At 39.2% G+C, this 16479-nt stretch overlaps 1 protein-coding gene across 1 annotated transcript in view; it reads left to right on the top strand.

Annotated features, from left to right (window-relative positions):
• LOC129238927 (uncharacterized) overlaps positions 1-16479 on the top strand; it is a 35691-nt gene that overhangs the window by 6832 nt on the left and 12380 nt on the right. Inside the window, exons 3-4 of the mRNA XM_054874163.1 lie at positions 12440-13645; positions 13722-14229. Of these exons, the coding sequence (XP_054730138.1) occupies positions 12840-13645; positions 13722-14229 (1314 nt within the window). The 5' untranslated portion in view covers positions 12440-12839. The remainder of the gene's footprint in view (positions 1-12439; positions 13646-13721; positions 14230-16479) is intronic.

Here is a 16479-nt window from a genome sequence, read left to right as displayed (position 1 = left end):
CTCCGTCCGAACTGGTGGGTTTCGATGATAAGGCCTTCTTGCGACTGTTCCTTGCTCAGCAAAATTATTCACCAGTCTCATTATGGTCCATCTGCTCGGGGGATCGCCGCCAACCATCCGCCTGTACTCTCTCTGTACCAAAACTACGGACTCCAGTGCGTGATAGCGGCGGACTATCCAAATTCTTGTTTGCGTGTCCCAGTTATCCATTTTAATAAATTTTAAAGATCAATCTGCAAATTAAAACAAAAATGGAACAGATAACTTAAAAAGAAAAAAAGTTATTCAATTTTTTTTTGGTAGCGGCTTTCATCAGCCACCCTGTAGTTTGATTGAAAACTCGTTTTTTTAAATTCAATTTATCAACACCAACAAATATTATTATTTTCGTAGGAAAGTGGAAAAGTACATCTTTAATTTAAATTTTTCATGTTTTTTGAGTTATTAAGAACATTTTAATCCTTCGTGTCAAAAAATTAGCTACATAAAAGTCGTGTCAATTTAAAACTAAAGTTTTATCTTTAAATATAATACTAAATTTTAGTTTTTGTTTTTGAGCCTGACAAATCGGAATTTAATCCTGTATCGTATTTATTCCTTCATAAAAAAGCGTTTCATAAAACTCATTTGCTGCCTTGACGGCTCAAACATCTCTTTTGGTAAAAAAAAAATCATTAAGACGCAACCACAAATTAGAGCAGGCAAGCGAAGTACATTCCCCAGCAATGAGGAAGGCGAAAGCCTAGACTGCTCTAATTATTGTATTCTAGAATGTCCGCTATATATTTAATATAAATTTTTTTTTCGCTCTTTAGTGGAAGCCCTTGAGTTCTTGTTACTTCTGCCTTTCATAAACCAAATGTAACCGCAACACTTTCAGCGTTCCCACTTTAGCAGCATTCTCCGTATAGTTTTTGGGGAATGTTTATGCTGCTACAACAATTACACTTCCAGAAGGCTTATATAAGGGGTACATTTTTGCTTGATTTCTAGATTTTAAAACTGGCTGGCGTGAGTGTTAGCATTAAATAAAACGGTTAACCCAACCGTAAATCAGTCGTCGTTCGTAATCCACAAATAGTTAACCCCCTCCTTCCCGCCACCCTCTCCTTTCTCTCTTTTCGTCCGATCGGTTTCCTTCACCTTAGTTCACCTTAGTTCCTTTAGATGAATTTGATTTCTTCGTTCAAGTGGGCCCATTCTCCGGACAACAATTCTAACCTAACCTAATCCACATGACTGCTCGATTACGTCGTTCGACAATAACATATTGGCCGTTGTTCTAAAGAAATTTCTTAGATGTTAGCATCGATGCTTTACTCTACTCACATACAAGAACAATCGGGTTCACGACTAGAGAACAGAACTGTAATAAATTCTTCACCTTTCTACCGGGTAGATCCTAGGGATCGGGATGACCATTTTAAATTATGTAGCGCCATTATGATCCTCGAAACTAGTAGTCGTAGTTCATTAAGTTAAATACATCTCAAACCTTCTGCGCAAGTTGCTTTTCACCCATGCCAAATGACATATGTATTTATGAACTGACAGACATTTACCAAGTCATTTAAAATCTTCATGACACTAATGCGTGAATCTTAGGTATCGAAACTGAATTACGACATCCCAACACAATTTATGATTGTGCATCAATCCATTTAACACCCCTTATGGGTTTTGCAATAACAGGTGTTATTGGTGAATGGAGTGCGCTATCGAGAGATGATTAACGATTTTTTATAGCCGGAATTGGATGGTATTGATCTTAACAACGTTTATTTTCATCACCACGTGGCTACGTGCAACACAAGCAACGAAACCATTGATCTTTTACGGGAAAAGTTTCCGGGCCCTATTATCTCTCGCATAGGCGGTTACTTTTGGCCACCGAGATCTTGTGATTTAACACCTTGTGACTTTTTTTTTGGGGCCACGTGAAAGAGAAGGTCTTCGCCAGCCCAGGGTCGATTCAAGGCCTCAAAGATGGAATTCATGAGGCTATCGAGGACATAGCGCAGCCATTTTGCAATTCGGTTATGGAAAATTTCATGAAAATGATATTGTCCTGTAAGCGTCGTCGCGGTGGTCATTTGCCTAATGTTATTTTCCACTATTAACGGCATAAAAAATAGCATTTTTTTTTCAATATCAAAATAACACCTCTGATTGGAAAACCCTATATTTTGCTCTGGCCTCTTTGTAAGCGCATATCTCCAGTGTGACCTTTATAGCCATACTTGACAGTTACACCGACTCAGACAGAGTTTGGTAATATTCTGGATTAATAGCAAAGGTAAAAGCTTCGTCTCAAACTGTCAAAAATATGTGTATTTGTGCCACTTTTTATAATCTGTATTTGTAGCATCTTTACTAGATTTCTCTGAACAGTTAAGCAAAAACAGAACGAAATTTTTATTTGACCAAGATTTACTGCTTCAAAAACAATAAAAACGTTACAAATTATCTAACTGGTATGTTCTTCATTTATATTTTCATTTTTGTATTATACTTTTTTATTTTTATGAAACCTTTAAACATACAAACATAAAGTCGAAAATGTACATAAATTCGCACGCTGTCTACCTGGTTTTATTGCAATAAATTAATTGCCTGTGGCATCTTTAACTCCCTTTACAGCAACGACAATTTATATTAAAAACAAAAACGATATATATACCTAAATGCCCTAATAAATGGCCCTATGATGCGCCAATATTTAAGCAATACCGCTTCGTCATACCTAAACATTTCGCATATTGCAATAGCTGAATATTTCAATGGAACGACCGCCAAAGGCCATTAAGGGAATAAGCCAATAAAAGGCAATAAAATATAGGAAAAAATACAAACAAAAATTATTATGTCATCAATGATTAGAAAACATTGACCGATGTCCACTATCATGATGAAGATGACCGTGCAAAAAGAAGTAAAGCAAAAAATGAAAGAAAAAAAAAAAAACAAAACGATATACGAGAAAAGCAATAAAAATTGAGTTGTGGTGGTTTTTGTTTTTGCTTGTGGCTTCGAAAGGAGATTGTGTGATCAGAGATTGATCATCGATATGCAACTACTTGGATTTGATAAGAAGTTAGACGGGTAGTTGCGACGGTGGTACACAATCCTTTTTGAGCGAAGAGTAATGGATGACATCAATAAAAATATGCGCTAAATAAAAAAAGAAAATGTATTGTAGACGTATAATACATACAGAGAGTGTTAGTAGTATTTATATAAAGCTTGCGGTATATTAATTTCGAAATTTGCCTCAAGCGAGGTCTATTCGGTATTGCACTTGCGGCTACACCTTATTGTGTGCTCCTCTTTTCGCCACTCTTATGCGGGTTTAGCTAATCAAAATGTGGTGTGAACGATTGGAATTTTAAGTTCATCTCAAAGCAAATGAGCACACCAAAATCAATAAATATTATTTAATCAGCAAACGATCAAATATTAACAATAATCAATGACGATTTTTGCTTACTGTTTTCGCTGTTATGTTATAATGTTATGGCCAAGCTTTTATTTGCTCTTTTGTGTGCAAACGGCTGATGGACGAAGGTTTGTCTCAGGCTCGATGTTTATATTACAAATATATTGTAGTAATACTTGTTGAAGGCTGCGACACTCCTAACCATTACAATGGGCTATATTGAAATATTTATTCTAAAATATGTTTGAGTATGCTGAACATAACGTAGCATTGGTGATGAAACTTAAAAAAAAATGTATATATAAAAAAATATATATAAAAAAGGGGGGGGAAAAAACAAATAAAAAATAAAAAAATAAAAATAAAAAAATAAAACTAAGCAAAATAATTGTTTTTACAAATTCACAAAAATTTTTGAGTGTGCTGAACGTAACGTAGCATTGGTGATGAAGCTTAAAAAAATATAAAATAATATATAAAAAAAAAAAAATAAAAAATAATAAAATATAAAAAAAAAAAAAATAAAAATATAAAAATAAAAATAAAAAAAATAATTGGTTTTACAAATTCACAAAAATTTTTATTTCTATTTGGATTCGTATTCATGTTCGTATATGTATTCGTATTCGCATTGGTATTCGTATTCATACTTGAATTCGTATTCTGATACTTATTTGTATTATTCTATTCGTATTCGTTTTTATATTCGCATTCCTATTTGTATTCACATTCACATTCGTATTCGTATTCATATTCGTATTCGTAAATATTTGGATTCGTAATCGTATTTGTATTATCATTCGTATTCGCAATTGTATTAGTATGCGTCTTCGTATTTATAACTATCTTCGTATTTGCAATCTTTGTATTCGTATTCATATATCGTATTCACAATTTTTGTCTTAAAAATACGACTGCGACACTATTTGATATTTAGTTATTCAGAATTGCAGGCTCCTTAATTTGTAAAATAATAGTTTTTAAAAACATAGGCAGTTTTGGTGCATAACTTATCAAACATAGTCCACAAATACTCAACCCTCCCACCCCTCTCCTTTTCGTCCTATCGTTTTCCTTGACCTCTTTTTTCCCCTTTGCAATGGTATCACAAAGGATGAACCAAACTTTTTTCGTCCATTACAACCTAACCTATCGTCTGCTGATATTCCTATAGCTGTTGTTTGATTTTTCTTATGCTTGATAAAAATATTCATATGTAACGAAAATTTCAATTACGCCCCCACAAATATATTTTTGAATATAAACCATTCATTTAAATGGAAAAAGCATTGCATGTACAGACGAGTATAACTATGGTTCTATAGTAATAACTATAAAAAAATAAATAAATAATTGGCGCGTACACTTCTGTTAGGTGTTTGGCCGAGCTCCTCCTCCTATTTATGGTGTGCGTCTTGATGTTGTTCCACAAATGGAGGGACCTACAGTTTCAAGTCGACTCCGAACGGCAGATATTTTTATGAGGAGCTTTTTCATGGCAGAAATACGCTCGGAGGTTTGCCATTGCCTGCCGAGACCGTTACAGTCAGCTGTACTGACCGAGCCGATAATCTCTTGCTAACTTTAAAGTTAGCTTTCACTCTTTACATTTTCGCAACCACTGACAAGGACAAATTTCCTAGTTCTAAGGCTGCATAAAAATCCACTACCTGGCAATGCTGGTGAGTACCCAACCAGCTGTTCTTTATTTGCATCGCTTTTATTCATTTCACTGTACATTAAACCTGACTAGGAATTTCGTAGGATACATCAACTAATCTATAAATATGTCGAAATGAGAGTTCGAAAAGCTTTTGTGAGAACGAAAATGTGTTTGTCGGTATGATAAATTAAGTTGTAATGTTCGATGTTAGTTGGGAAAACGGGCGTTATAGTATTGGTCGCTGTGTAATATGTAAAGAGTTTTTTTCTCGAAAACCTTGATTGCGTTGTTGTTGTTGTTGTTGTTATAGCAGCATAAATATTTCCCATACATATATGGGGAGGATGGTTCCATGTGTAGAAGTCCACGCAAGTGGGGAAAGTTACTGATCGCCATTCACTTGGGAGTGGCCAGGACGATTCTTCTCCATATGGTTCAAGGAGCTCACAACGTCCGGGATTAGCCCACGTATCCTCTGGGTAGCTTCCGAACACCCGTTCGGGAGTGAGCTAACGTGAGAAGGTGAAGCATTCCAGGATAGCTGGTTGTGCGCAGGGCTTGGGACCCGCCACTTAAAAAGACCCCCCAATGAAAGCAGCAACAAAGCCTCGGATGAGAACTTCCAACACTGATGACGACCCCTGCAAACGAAATAAGTAATACGATTTGAGGGCATGCTCCTGGAATGTCCGGCCCCTTAATGGGGAAGGTGCCTCTGCCCGGCTGGTTGATGTCCTCGTGAGAGTAAAGGCTTACATCACTGCCATCCAAGAGATGCGATGGACGGGGCAAGGCAAGAAAACCATAGGATCTTGCGACGTCTACTAGAGCTGCCATGTAAAGGAGCGCGAATTCGGTGTCGGATTTGTTGTGGTAGAGAGACTTCGTCGCCAAGTACTGTCGTTCACTCCGGTGGATGAGCGTCTCGCAATAATCCGCATCAAAGTGCGATTTTTTAACATCTCGCTAATTTGCGCTCACGCCCCGACGGAAGAGAAGGACGCTTGGAACGTTGCTATGAGCGCTGCCCCCGCCACGACATTAAAATCGTGCTTGGCGACTTCAACGCCAGGGTGGGCAATTAGGGAATTTTTGGCCCCACAGTCGGAAAATTCAGCCTGCACAACGAAATATCCGGTAACGGACAGAGGCTGATCGACTTCGCCGGGGCCCGAAACATGGTAGTCTGCAGCACCAGATTCCATCATAAAAAGATCCACCAAGCTACCTGGCTGTCCCCTGATCGAAAAACTCGAAACCAGATCGATCATGTTGTGATAGATGGAAGACACGCTTCTAGTGTATTAGATGTAAGTACGATCTGAGGACCCAAAATCGACTCGGATCATTACCTTGTTGCAGCAAAACTGCGCACACGCCTCTGTGCAGCAAAAAACGTACATCTACCTACGCAAAGAATGTTCGACATCGAAAAGTTGCAATCACAAGAGAAAGCCAGAAGATTCGCCATTTGACTCTCACTCCTGCTCTCAGAGAGCACTGCCCAACAAACCGGCATGCACGAGCAATGCAGCAGCATTTCTCGTTCCCTACGCACCGCCGCCGAAGAAGAAATCGGATTCCGGCGAGCCCGAAAAAACAATTGGTACGACGAGGAATGTCATCCTGCCGCAGAAAGAAAGGATGCTGCCTATAGAGCCACGCTGCGATCAGGCGCAACGCAAGCCATGTGGGATCGCTACCGAGAGCTAAAAAAGGAAGAGAGATGTATTATCCAAAAGAAGAAACGAGAGCCCGAAATACGTGAGTGCGAGGAGCTTGAGATGCTGGCCAACAGGAACAACGCCCGAAAATTCTATCAGAAAGTTCGGCGGCTTACAGAAGGTTTTAAGACCGGTGCGTTTTCCTGTAAGAACAAAGACGGCGAACTGGTGACTGACATCCAGAGCAATCTTAAATTATGGAGGGAACACTTCTCGAACCTGTTAAACAGTGATAGCTGCGCATGTCACAGATAATGTGAAGATCCCGATACCCCAATCGACGACGACGGAATTGACGTTCCGCTAACCGCCCATGACGAGGTGAGAATAGCGATAACGCGGCTAAAGAACAACAAAGCCGCAGGCGCCGACGGACTGCCGGCTGAGCTATTCAAACATGGCGGCGAGGAGCTGGTAAGGTGCATGCATCAGCTCCTATGCAAAATATGGTCGGATATAAGCATGCCTGCCGATTGGAATTTAAGTGTGCTCTGCCCAATCCATAAGAAGGGGGATCCTGCAATCTGTGCTAACTACCGCGGGATTAGTCTTCTAAATATCGCCTATAAGGTTCTAGCGAGCGTATTGTGTGAAAGGCTGAAGCCCACTGTCAACCAACTGATTGGACCCTATCAGTGTGGCTTCAGATCTGGAAAGTCTACCATCGACCAAATATTTACAATACGCCAAATCTTGGAAAAGACCCACGAAAGGAGAATCGAAACACACCATCTTTTCGTCGACTTCAAGGCTGCATTCGACAGTACGAAGAGGAGTTATCTGTATGCCGCGATGTCTGAATTTGGTATCTCCACAAAACTAATACGGCTTTGCGAGATGACGTTGCTCAACACCAGCAGCGCCGTCCGAATTGTGAAGGACCTCTCCGAGCCGTTTGATACCAAACGAGGTTTCAGACAAGGTGACTCGCTGTCGTGTGACTTCTTTAACCTGATGTTGGAGAGCATCGTACGAGCCGCAGAACTTAATCGCTCAGGCAAAATATTTTATAAGAGCGTACAATTGCTGGCGTATGCCGATGATATTGACATCATCGGCCTTAACAACCGCGCTATTAATTCTGCCTTCTCCAAACGGGATAAAGAGGCAAAGCGAATGGGTTTGGTGGTGAACGGGGACAAAACGAAGTACCTCCTGTCTTCAAACAAACAGTCGGCGCACTCGCGTATCGGCGCCCACGTCACTGTTGACAGTTATAATTTCGAGGTTGTAAAAGACTTCGTTTATTTAGGGACCAGCATTAACACCGATAACAATGTCAGCCTTGAAATCCAACGTAGAATCTCTCTTGCCAACAAGTGCTACTTTGGTCTAAGTAGGCAACTGAGCAGTAAAGTCCTCTCTCGACGAACAAAACTAACACTCTACAAGATATGGTGCAGAAGCTTGGACGATGACAACATCTTATGAAGCGACGTTTGGAGTGTTCGAGAGAAAGATTCTGCGCAAGATTTTTGGACCTTTGCACGTTGGCAACGGCGAATATCGCAGGCGATGGAATGATGATGAATAAAGATTCAGCGGCTACGTTGGTTGGGTCATGTCGTCCGAATGGATACAAACGCTCCTGCTTTGAAAGTATTCGATGCGGTACCAGCTGGTGGTAGCAAAGGAAGAGGAAGGCCTCCTCTGCGTTGGAAAGATCAGGTGGAGAAGGACTTGGCTTCACTTGGTGTGTTCAATTGGCGCCGGTTAGCACGAGAAAGAAACGATTGGCGCGCTTTGTTAAACTCGGCCAAAATCGCGTAAGCGGTTATCGCCCCAATTAAGAAGAAGACATATACGGGGAATGCTGCTGAAATGACAGTCCTTGGCCAGATACAAATCCGGGTCGTTCCGGTTACGTAGAACCGACTGTCGTGGGAACGATTGATTTCGTCTTAGGCGGTTATTGCCTCTGACTACAGATATTCAGACTTGTAAAGCGGTTTTCAAAAAACGCGCCTAGATGATGTTAACAAAAACATGTAAAGATTTAGATTCTTCCAGGTTTCACCATTTTTATTCAAAATATGGCCCTTAGCAAGTAAACTTCCCCAAACAGTCGATTCATGAATGCTTAGTTATTGAGAAAGTCGAAATAGCGATGTTGAAGGTTTTTCGGCAACACTTTGCCCTACAGCAGCAATATTCTCAGCGGCACGTCCAGTTTTTGGTCTGTCCAGTACTTCCAGTTTGGTCCTTTTTCTATCCTCGACAGAACCAGTTTCTTGAAATTTTTCACCAACCTTTGAATTGTCGACTCATTCGGACTATTATTTCTACGAAAAAAATACACGAATTCTTTATTGTTTTTAAAGATCGACCATTTTCATAAGCTTCAATAATTTTAATGCGTTGTTCTATCGAGTAAAATTGTACGTTTATCTACTTGACAAATGCCAAAGATGACATAAAAAAGGTACAGTCCAGGAATTATTCACTACTGACATCTAGGCGTCACTTTTGAAAGACCCTTTATATTTATCTTTATGTTCGTACGAAACTGGTGATGGACACCAGCAACTTGACCAAACGACAGCTGCAGTAATCCAAAAAAAAAAGAAAAATTTATAATCCGACTTTTATTTTATCGTTATAATTGCCATAATGAGCAAAATTAAAGCATCTTAGTAATATTTAAAAAAATTGTCTGCTCTTTGAATTTTAATACGAGTATATGGGTTTTTATTGTAACATTTGAATGGCTGTAATTTAATAAGGAATTTAAATACAATATATACACACAAAATGTACGTAGCCTCACTTTTATTTTCACATTTTTCAATCTTCTATTTACTAGCCGTTTGTTTGTGGTATTCAAATATTTTCTGTGCGTTTCAAAACAACCTTCAGCTTAGCCACTTTTGCTCCGCTTTACTTCTGATGGCTCAGCATTGACATTTTTTCAAGCACACAAAAGCGTCCAGCAGTCAGTTGGCATTTTACCGCCCAATTGGGCTATGCATCAATTTGCATCTGTAATCAAGTGACGTGAAGCGTCTCTGTTTATATGTATATAATAATATTTTGAATAGAGCTACTTATGGACTAACAAATAAGTACTTATATAAAATAGTGATGTATTTCCTTACATATTTACGCATTCACTTGTACACCTGAGGCATTACAAATACACCTATCGCCCTTTGTTGGGGATTTTCGCAGGGGCGGATCCAAGGGGGGAAATAGGGGATTTTTCGAGCAGCAACACTTCGATTGCCAGATAAAAAGAAGTCATCGCAAAAGGTCTTCGCGTCGTTGCCACTGTCTTCATTACTTTTGTAGAAACTATTGTTGCTTCCCAGACATTTGATGTCACACGGAATTTGCATGTCTTACAAAATGTTTAAGTGGCGCTGCTAATTTTAAATTAGAGCAATTATATTATGATTTATTGCTTCACTGCAATGGCCCAGAGCTGGTATTGCGTCTGAGCAAAAAAGAAAAAAGAAAAAAAAACAGAAACAGAAACAAATACGGTTAACAAAAACTTAATGTATGTATGTCTATCTATTCGAATAAGTAGTACGCATGATAACCAGTTCCGGTGACAAGACGTATGAATGCAGTTAAGCTATGAGCTATAAATGGACGTGTGTGTATGTATGTGCTTACATTTGTATGCATTCAGTTTCTTAAGAGATAAATGCTAATGTTGATGTGATTACATAAAAAAAACTTTTTTTTTACCAAAAACAAAAACAATTTAGGCAAATAAGTGATTAACAATTTAATTTTGTGTAATTATATGCCAAATGAATGCTTTTAATTTAATTGTAAAAAAGTTGAAAAAAGTGAGCTTATTGTGATTTTATTAAATTGAACTGAAGCCAGTTAAAAATTAACTTTGAAAATATAAATCACCCATCAAGCTATGCGGCTGTCTCCTTATAGCAAACACTTAAACACCTTATTTTTTGCACTTGACAAATTCCACCCATTGCTTATTTATCAAGATGGACTATTTAAAAAGGTTTCGATATTCTGGCTAATACATAAACAAACTCCTTTCCTGATAAATTGTCAATATGTTAAATAAAAATTAAAAAAAAAAAAAACAAATTGGCGCTTACACTTCTGTTACGTGTTTGGCCTTCTATTTGTGGTGGTCGTCTTGATGTTGTGCCACAAATGGCAAATCGAGAGGCCTACAGTTTCAGGGATCTTTTTCATGACAAAAATATTCCCGGAGGCTTGTCATTGCTTGTCGAGGGGCGACCACTATTCGAAAAATTTTCTTCTGTCATTTTGCTGTTTCATGCCCCAAATGGTAGTCTCGCACCAGCCCAAAATGCCAAATGCTCTTCACAAATAAAAATGTATTTAACACATTTAACTCTCTTCGCGTTGTAGTGACCAACAGGAGCAGAGCTTTGCCTGGGGTATTCGATACAAAAGAGCCGCCCACTCCAGCTCCGCTCTTTCGTGAGCAAACATTCAATCTATCTAAAGCTAACATAATCTAACCTCATACCCCAGCATTCTTAAAGTACAGTCTGCGTCAGAAAAAAGGAACCGCGATTATTCATGAAGTATAAAAGATATATATTTAAAATTTTTTTTGCATGAAAGTATGTACAAAACTACGAGTCGCAATTGCTCAATAAGCCGTGTAGTTATCATCGTTGTCGAGTATAATCTGGCATCTTCTTCATGCTTTGAACCAGCTTTTCTGCGTACCTCGTAGACAAACAGGACTAGATATTGCGACATGACGCACGAGTTGCTTTAAATCATGGACTGGCCTTCCGGCAAGATGCGTTTTCATAGTTCCCCATACATTTTCAACGGGGCTGGCGTCTGGGGGAAGGCCAGTGAAATACTGTGACGCCATTTTCTTGTTTTGTTGTTTCGCAATGTGTTTTTTCTGAGAGCAGTGGTTTTGATGATGTGGGACGGTAGGATATGTTCACCTCCTTCAGTTTGACAGTGTTGATACTCAATTCGATTCCCTTTTTAGCAAGAACTGAACGTGCTCGGCGTAGTTACAAAGAAGGGTCCCGCTTAAAAAGTTGGACGATCACTTTATACTGCTTTTTTGTCGTCACTCGCTTCAAGCCGCGCTCGGAAAAGTCATCAACATTTTTGTACACCTTATACCGCTGATTCCACATCACAACACACTTTTTTGATTTTTTAATTACTTTTGCAGCCCTTTCGAATGCGTGCTTAAAAATACCACCTCAAAACGCTTCGCGTACTTCACACTCATTTTTGTTTGGTTGCGTGTACGGGAAAGTTTCGAACGACACTAACCTGAGTTAGCACTGGCGTTGTAGCCTTTGAAAGGGGCTATTATGCAGCAAAAAGCAGAACTAAATACATATATCTTGAAGTTACAAGAAAAAACCGGTTCTTTTCTTCTGACACAGACTGTAGTTATTCAGACAATGCGAAAGAAGAAAGTATGGAAATAGTCAAAGGAATCACAAAGTGATGCATATCTTAATTTATATATTTAATATATTATTTTCTTGTTCTTCTCAAAGCCAAAAACTGGCATGAGGCCGTTTACGATCTCTGATAATTTTTTATTTTTACTTTAGATCATTTTTTATAACGAAATGAGACTTTTTTCTTATATTAGAATTGTATTTCATTTTATATTTTCAGCTCCTTGATTTCGATTTGTAATTCTTCATCGCGCAACGGCTGATGGACACGAGCAAATTCGCCTAGCCACGACAGGCAACCAAGCGCGACGATTAAAATTGCCCAATACGCCGCGCCGAAGTGAACGAGTTAGACAAACTCACAAATGCGGTTTTGGAAAAACTTCTGTAACAATTATAAGCGTAAGAACAACCTAAGAGGCCAACAAAAAAAAAAAATCAACAACAAAGCATTGCTAACTGCACAAACAAAAAAAAAAAAAAGCAGCTGCAGAAGATTACATTTGTCATCACCGCGGCAACGTACATAATTACCACAATAACATAAACCACAAGTGCAGCTAACGTTTAGCGGGTAGAAACAAAAGCAAGCGTTACTGGTAGCTAGCGGTACACAAACTATGTTCTTGCAACGGCCGCAAATGACACTAAAAAGGTTGCAGTTGCCGCTTGCATTGTCACTGTTGCTTATGTGTCACGGTGCCTGGGCAAACAGAACGACAAATGCAGCCGGAGCAGCTGCCAACGTAGCCGATGCTTTAAAAGTCAACGCAACGCCAACACCTGTACCGTTGTTAGCTGTACCTTTAGTTTCGTCATCGGAAGCTACACTTCTAACTACGCAGCGCCTATTTCCGCCATCAACGTCATCATCTTCGCCCTCAAGGTTGGGCCGAGCGCGTCGCCGCTTTGATGACGACGAAGTGGCGGACGTAGAATTGACGCCACCACATTCGGCCACTACTGCCGATATCAAAGCATCTACTATCGCTAAAACCGGGCGCAATCTTGGCAATTTGCCAAAAAAACGTTACAAAGTAGTGGCGGTGCATACAAATTGTACGCGCGACCTCTTCTCGATGCGCATCGACTTGAACCGAGATTTTCGTGGTCTTGTCTACGCCAAGGATTTTCCATTGGAGTGTAGTGCGCGCGGTAGTGCACATCAAAATGTCACATTGCGACTACCCACATCCGGTTGTGGAGTGCGCGCCGAGCCGCGCGCGGATGGCGTAATGGAGTTGTCCGTACGGGTGATGCTACAAATGGAGCAAAAGTTGCGTCAGAGTTCGGATATATTGCGTACAGTGCGTTGCAAGCTGCAGCCAACGGCAATGGGCATGATGGTAGGGCCAGTTGCGAGCTTGGCGGGAAAACGTGTAAGGATCAAAGCGGATCAACAGCGAAAAGTAGCTCAGAATTACAGGTAAGTTGGCGTGGCGCGCAATTAAAATTGCAGGCGCCTAAAATACATATGCATTGATTTGCTTATGCTCCAACAGAAATGGACGCATGCGCATGCTCGATGCGCCACACAACAATAAAGACAACACAAATGCCGCTGCAGCAGCTGACAATGAAGATTTCACCAATGTGCCGCAAACGGATGCGTCTACCATTGAATCGCAAACATTGAAAGAACACGAACATAAAAAAGTAGAAGCCGAAGGCGAAGAAGAAGAAGAAGGCCAACATGAACAGGAAGCATATGCGACCTCTAAAACTCCGGAGTCAACAGCTACAGCGGTGCCTGAAAGCGCCGACGGTAGCAGTGGTGCCTCCAATAGCACACCAAGCAGCAATGCCACACCACGCGTGCGGATTTGGCTCGAACTGGGCGGCCTTGACGGTTCCGGCGCAGTGGAAGTTGGCCAAGCCACAACATTGACCGTGCGCGCCATAGTGCCAGGCTCGATGGGTGTGCGTGTGGTGGACTGTGCGGCGCTCGATGGGCTGGGTGAATCGAAGCAGCAGCTGCTGGACGAGCGCGGTTGCACAATAGATGAGCAGGTGAGTAACATAATTTAATAAAATACATATCCATATATTTGTGTTTAAATGTAGAGAAAATTACCTTTTTCTAACGCCTACAAGGCTACATTAAAAACGTAGTAGTTGTTGTTGAGTTATAGAAATCTGGTACGCAGTAAGCAGTCATTTAATTTTAAAGTTCTCGTGCAAATATTTTTGAATGCTTAATCAATTCGGAGCTGTTTTATACCGAATCGCTGGCTAACAACTGCTGTTTTAATTTTTAGTTTTTGTTTTTGTAAATTGGCGAGCTGTAAATTTAGCAAGCCTGCGAAACAAAAATCAAGCGCGGCGCGTTCGATTTATCATTGTAATCAATTCCAATACACATAGCATGAAAAATTCTTGAAAACTCCATTCATATTTTTGGCATTTAACCTACATACATGCACACATATACATACATACATCCAAATACATGCGTGTTAATTGCACATCTGCCTCATTCTCTGCGCGCTATGCTGATGACGTTTTTTCAATTTAGGTTTTTACGCAGCCGCCTAATGTCTTATTTGGTTTTCTTGTCTTTTTGCTTTTTATACAGTCACCGTTATGAATGTAGTAAAAAACATTTTTAGTATTTGATAAATTAGCTGATTAGCAAAACTAATGATTGGCGGCATAGTTTTTACTGGTCAGTGGCCATTATGCTGCCGGAGAAGATGCAGGAAGAAAGAAAAAAAATACTTTCATTTTTAATTCAAACCTATTAGGCTTTTAGTTGTTATTTCAGCTTTCGTTCTTGTGCTAAGCGGAAAAAAGTCTCAATTATCTTGATTTCTTAAGCCCCGCTATTTCAATTGTTATTAAGTAGAATCGCGTAAAATTTATTTGCATATGAAGACCGTTATTCACCCGGTTTAGTTTGTTTTCCATATATTCAGGAAATTATTCGCAGATTCATAGATGTAAAATTATGATAATTTCTTTTGATTTCTTTATTTATACTGGTTTATCAATGTCTGTTTTGTACATTTTTTGAAGCTAAAATATTTCACTTTCAATTCTAACACCAATTTAGTTGATTGTTATGATAAAATTTGCCAATAGCAAAAGTCATATTTTATAAATGCATGAGTTACCTTGGCGTATTTATTATCGAGTGTTTTTGAGAACTTATATTAAAATGATAATACAAAAGAGAACTATTTTTGAAATGGGTTTTTTTGTTATTATTATATTATATGGTAGATAATTTCATAGCATTTATTTTTTGAATATGATATCCGGCAAATGCTCGCGTGGCTACAAAATGGTATATTCGATGAGTTCAATTTTGGGCGTATGGCGTCAGTGTTAGCTTGCATACTGCAATAAAGCGATTATTAAGCGACCTGTATGACAAGTTGTGCCATTTTGTTGGAACTAAATGTCGTCGACATAGCGCATAGCTCGATAGCGCTCACCATTCAACCTAACGACAGCTGCTTCCTCATTTTGAAAGATGATGTCGCCAGTGCTCTGTGAACTTCGCGAGAACTAAAGTAAATTTATGCACAGTTTGGAAACATTGTTCAGGCGCTAAACGATTCATGATGGCTTGTCAAACCTTAGTGAACAGAAGTGTTAACATTTCTGTTTGGCATTTTTAGCTATCTGTAACATAGTTATCGATATCGCAAGTTCTCATGCAGCTTAAAAAAACAAAACAAAAAAAAAGCCAAACTGTTTTCCCCCCGATTGATACAATTTTTTATATTTCAAAACTATCCTGGAGTTATTTCGCAAAAACATTGAGACTTACGGTACCTGGACCAATTTGAAAATGTGTGCCTCCAAAAACCGAAAAAAGTCAAATATGCCATTACTTTGGTTATGTTGATCCAATTTTATAATATTTTCATTTAACATTCTACGCTTGAACTCTGCTATCATCTGAAATGACTTTTTGGAACAAATATTAAAAAAAAAATTATAAACTCAATTTTTGAAGGTGTTTTCAAATCGATCCTTCCCACGTAAATTTTAATATTTTGTTTAGAGAAAAAGAAATCCATTATTTCTGCATAGCATTTTTGCGCAAACGGCTTAAAATTGTTTTATGGTCGATCTTTAGCTCCTGGACGATGCTACGACTACTAACAACTTTGATTATTTCTGTGACATCGACACTTGTTTTAACATCAAAAATACCTAACGGAATTGACGAAACCAAAATTACACGTAATTAGCTGTTACAGTATCGGAGCCATTAACACTATTCACATTTTCAGCGGTCGGGCTTGCATT

Source organism: Anastrepha obliqua, chromosome 2 (genome assembly GCF_027943255.1).
Source record: "Anastrepha obliqua isolate idAnaObli1 chromosome 2, idAnaObli1_1.0, whole genome shotgun sequence".
NCBI lineage: Eukaryota > Metazoa > Arthropoda > Insecta > Diptera > Tephritidae > Anastrepha > Anastrepha obliqua.
Note: the sequence above shows the minus strand (reverse complement) of the source record. Positions and strands in the feature narration are given on the sequence as shown.